Source organism: Chenopodium album, chromosome 18 (assembly GCF_948465745.1).
Source record: "Chenopodium album chromosome 18, dcCheAlbu1.1, whole genome shotgun sequence".
In the NCBI taxonomy this organism is placed as follows: Eukaryota; Viridiplantae; Streptophyta; class Magnoliopsida; order Caryophyllales; family Amaranthaceae; genus Chenopodium; species Chenopodium album.
The window spans coordinates 899,113-903,713 of NC_137851.1; the positions used below are offsets into that span (position 1 = coordinate 899,113).

The 4,601-nt window shown below is 34.9% G+C and overlaps 1 protein-coding gene across 1 annotated transcript; it reads left to right on the forward strand.

The window, feature by feature from the left end:
* The first annotated feature begins 1,471 nt into the window (after nt 1-1,471).
* LOC145592564 (uncharacterized) lies at nt 1,472-4,374 on the forward strand. Its single transcript, XM_081649064.1, has 5 exons — nt 1,472-2,053; nt 2,173-2,319; nt 2,454-2,531; nt 2,722-3,314; nt 3,675-4,374. The coding sequence occupies exons 1-5, from the start codon at nt 1,528-1,530 to the stop codon at nt 4,146-4,148; spliced, it is 1,818 nt and encodes a 605-aa protein (XP_081505190.1). The 5' UTR covers nt 1,472-1,527; the 3' UTR covers nt 4,149-4,374.
* Nucleotides 4,375-4,601: the final 227 nt, after the last annotated feature.

Genomic DNA, 4,601 nt, shown 5'->3' on the forward strand with positions numbered 1-4,601 from the left:
ATAGATGTTTTAAATTTTTTTGGGGTTTTTAATAAAACATGCAAGGCCAGCATTTGTAACATCTTCTTCACATCATAAGCAGCCCAACCCACAAAGCCCAATTACCACGTCAACTTTGATGCACGTTTCTTTACCACTAATTTAGATCTCATTACTTCTTAAGTTCTTATATTGATCATACATTCATATGTAAATGATATAAGCCCTGTTTTTTGGCCATCATGCTGGAAATAATCTAATTTCCAATCCATTCTCTTTGTTTTGTTTTAAATTTTCATCGTTAATTTTAATGAATTTACACGAGTAGGTAGTCTTCCTATGATGGAGTTGTTAGTTGATAATGTAGTTATTCGTTTCCCTTAGAGAATTAAGGTGGGTTAGGGTTATCAAAAAATTTATCTTTTTCTGTGATATAATTGATTTGTTGGCAAAAGATAGTACGAGATCACAAAAAGTATTTAAATTTTCAAATTTGTTCAAAGTTACTTTTTGGTCGGTAACATTGATATTTTATGCAATTCTAAGGAATGAATTTATCGTTTTCCAAACCTAATATGATGCATCGAGATACTATCAAGCATGCAAGAATTTATCAAACCCGCAAGAATTTGCTTTGTTGTATGTCGTACCCAAAAGGCAAAGGAAGGCTTCGTTCTCCTATATGTGGGAGCGACATGAAGGCACGGCTAGTGGACTCATGTTGATATGCGAGTGTTTCAACATAAGTTATTTAACTAAACATGATAACATATCACTTTAATTTTACACTTAGCTTGTATGTGAAAATTTTAATAGAGAACCGAAAGAATATTTTTCTCAAGGAATTTCGATTGACTGGTTATATTTATATATAAGTATATAACTTTGTTAGTGTAATAGGGGTTACTTAATCAGTGTTAAAGGGGTTACTTAGTCACTGTTAAAGGGATTACTCGATCAATATTATAGGGAATACTTGGTCAGTGTTATAGGGGTTACTTAATCGTGTTAAAGGGGTTAATTGGTCAGTATTATAGGGGTTACTTGGTCAGTGTTATAGGAGTTACTTTGTTTTTTTTTATTAGTGGTAACACGGTATGACTAGCCACACACAAGACGAGTTGAAGATATTTATATATACCTTAACAAGAACCACTCCTTAAGGTGATTTGTATGGATCGGAGCACTTCTTGTTGCTTATAATTTGTACTTAGCATATATACTTTCCCAATTAAGACAATTTTATTGAGTAAAATTCCAAGATTGTTGGACAATTGTAGCATCTTTAATTTACATCTAGCATAAGTATGCGTTTTTGTGCCCAGTATAACTTTTAAATGCTTTTCTTAACAAAGGACAATGACATAATTTAAGAAAAGTATTGGGTTCATCTTTCTAAGATAAATAGGTATATTCATTTAGTAGCATATATATTATAAGGTACTGTAACATTTGTTCTTCTTATTGCCTCAACTCTTCTTATTAATTTCTCTATTACTCGTATATTGTTTGTGTGTTTTCCTTCATTCTTTTGAATTTCCGTGGTCTATGATCATGGCGGTTGATGAGCTACAAACAAAATTATACCGCGCCCTCTGCAACAATCACAACAAAGACGAGGTCATTGAGCTTTGCAAACAGACACCTGATCATTCGTTACACTATTGCACCATAAACAATTCCACGGTGCTACATTTAGCATGTTACTCCAAAAAGTTTGAGTTAGCTAATGAACTGTTTGATGGTTTGCCTAAGAATTCTCTCAACGTACTTGTTGAACGAACAAATGCTTGGGGAGATACCATACTCCATGACGCGTCCACATCCAACCAAGGACTTGAATTGGTAAGGAAGATGTTACACAAAGTTCCTGAATTGATACAAGCGCGTAACAAATGGGGTGAGTCTTGTATCTTCCGAGCTACTCGCTATGGAAGGAGGAAAATCTTTGAGTACCTTGCTCAGGAGGTAGATAAATTCTGTGACTTGAACAAAGAATTTACACATCTATACTTCTTCCAGAGGGACGACGGCACTACCATTCTTCACATGGCTATCCTCACAAGAAACTTTGGTGAGTGAATTTTTTTTTTTGGCTTTATCGATAATAATAACTATCTAAATATGTGGTTTACATATCTATATTAGCGTTATTGTAGATGTCATATGACTAATTATTTATGTAACAAACAGATATGGCGCTTATGATAGCAAGAAAATATCACTGTCTTTGTAATATACGAGCTCAAAATATGACTGCTCTTCAAATTCTTGCTTGTACTCCAGCAGCATTCAAAAGTGGAACAGAATTTGGGCTCATAAAGGATTTTCTTTACTCGAGTATGTTTTTTGAGCTCTTTTTTCTACACATTTGGATTTATATTACAACTTGAGATTTTTGGAACATCATTAATAGCTTTTAAAACTTATAAATTTTCATTTGGAGAAGGTAATGAAATATACTTTTTTTTTAGGTGTCTCAATTGATGAACAAGGCACAATCGAAGAAGCGAACATAATTCTAAAAGCCTTTGGATACACATTAAGCATCGGTTAGTAAGATATATGATCGATAATACAATACAAAGTATTTACTACATCTGTTAATTTTTAATTGTAACAAAGGGGTATTAATTATTTGTGAGACATAAAATATTCTTTTGTTGCAATAGGTAAATCATATGTTACTTGTTAATATTGATTGAGTCATTTGTAACTTGTACTATTCAACTATATATGTAGGTAAATCATGCTGGATATTACCTATGATAGAAGAAATCAAAGAGGTGAAAAGAGGGCACAAGGATGCGCTAGATCTTGCCAAGATTTTGATTCAACACGACACGTCTTGGAAGAACACACACGAGCCACGAGGTGAGGTTACGCCCGTTATCATGGGTGTTATTCCTATAATTGGTGACGAGTCTAGAGAAGATGACCAACAACATGATCAGTACTTTGACATAGAGAGAGGGGAAAGCCGGGAAACAATTTATAGAGGCGGTGTTTCGGACAGTGATGAAGCTCCATTGCTATTGGCAGCTAGGAAAGGCTGCATTGAGATTGTCGCAGAGATACTAGACATGTATCCACAGGCAGTGAACTATATAAATCATAATCAAGAAAATGTGTTACATGTAGCTGTCAAAAGTCGAAACATGTCAATTTTTAAGCTAGTTGAACAACAAGTTTCACCTCATAGAGGCTTACTAGGAGCTGTTGATAACAAAAACAACTCCATCTTACATATGGTTGGATGCCTCCGGGATGTTCTTCCGGGTACGAAGATGAAAAGTCCCGTGCTACAATTGTCCAATGACTTGCTCTTGCTAGAGGTACAAATGCTTTCATAATTCCTTTTTTTTTCCCATACGTACTAAGATACTTCAATTATTTCAATCAGTAGTAACGTTTAATTTGTAGGACTAGTCGTTGCAACACTACTTTAATTGTTTAATGTCCTAAACAATTTAATACAAGTGCAACAACTAGTCCTACAAACATGTTAACTGAAGTTATAGAAAAGGAGCTGAAACTGATAAGTTAACTGAATTGACGTACTAGACATGTCTCACTTATTATGGTTTTATTGTGGCATTATATGTAGTACTGAAAAGGAGCCGAAAATGATAAGTTAACTAATTACGTGTCTCAATGCCTCACATGTTATTGTTTTAATGTGGCATTATATGCAGTATTTGGAAAATACTTGTCCAAGCTACCTAGTGAATCACCGCAACGATCAAATGATGACCGCAGATGAACTATTCGCCATGAACAATGAAAAGCTTCGTATCGAGGCCAAGGACTGGCTAAAGCGTACAGCAGAACACAACACCGTGGTTATCATTCTAATCGCGACAGTTGCCTTTGCTGCTGCTTACACAATACCGGGCGGTCCAAATCAAACTACAGGCTACCCTCTACTCATAGGGCTGCCATTCTTCTTAGTCTTTACCGTAACTGATGTACTTTCCCTTGGTTTCGCCTTGATAGCAGTCATCGTATTTCTGGCTATACTGACGTCGTCTTATCAGTTAAAAGACTTTCGACGATCACTCCCGCAGAAATTGCTGCTGGGTTTTACTCTACTATTTCTGTCAGTGACAATGATGATGGTAGCATTCGCAGCAACAATTCTTCTAATGGTAAATACAAAAGAAAGATAGACTAAAACTGCACTTTATATTGTTGCTTTTTTCCCTATATGTATCTTTATGTTATCTTATATTCCTCTTTACATAAAACTTGTTAAAACACTGAATTACTGGGTTAAGAAGATTGGTAAGTCTCTTCCTAGGTTCGCCTGCATTTCGAGGCCTGCTCGGAGGGTGCGATTTTCATCATCTGTAAGCAATCTATAGATACAGATCGAGTTATTGTATGTAAGGCTCTTGTGCATGTTCTTACTAAGATTGTATATCATATTGTATTAAATGTGTAAGTTTTTTTTTATCTGCTCTGTTCTACTGTTATTATTGGTTTACGTTGTCACAATAATTGCAACCAAATTAAAGAGACAAAGGGAATATGTAATTTTCGTGGCCAAAACAAGGGAACTTAGTGTCATCTCAAATTCTCAATCATTTAACTAAAGTTCAACTTTATTTTGACTAAAACAC

Bases quoted from the DNA above. Each gene is read 5' to 3' on its own strand.
- LOC145592564 (XM_081649064.1), top strand. From the start codon at position 1,528: ATGATCATGGCGGTTGATGAGCTACAAACAAAATTATACCGCGCCCTC. The intron at 2,320-2,453 runs GTATGTTTTTTG...CTTTTTTTTTAG, and splicing joins AAAGGATTTTCTTTACTCGA to GTGTCTCAATTGATGAACAA. The intron at 2,532-2,721 runs GTTAGTAAGATA...CTATATATGTAG, and splicing joins TGGATACACATTAAGCATCG to GTAAATCATGCTGGATATTA.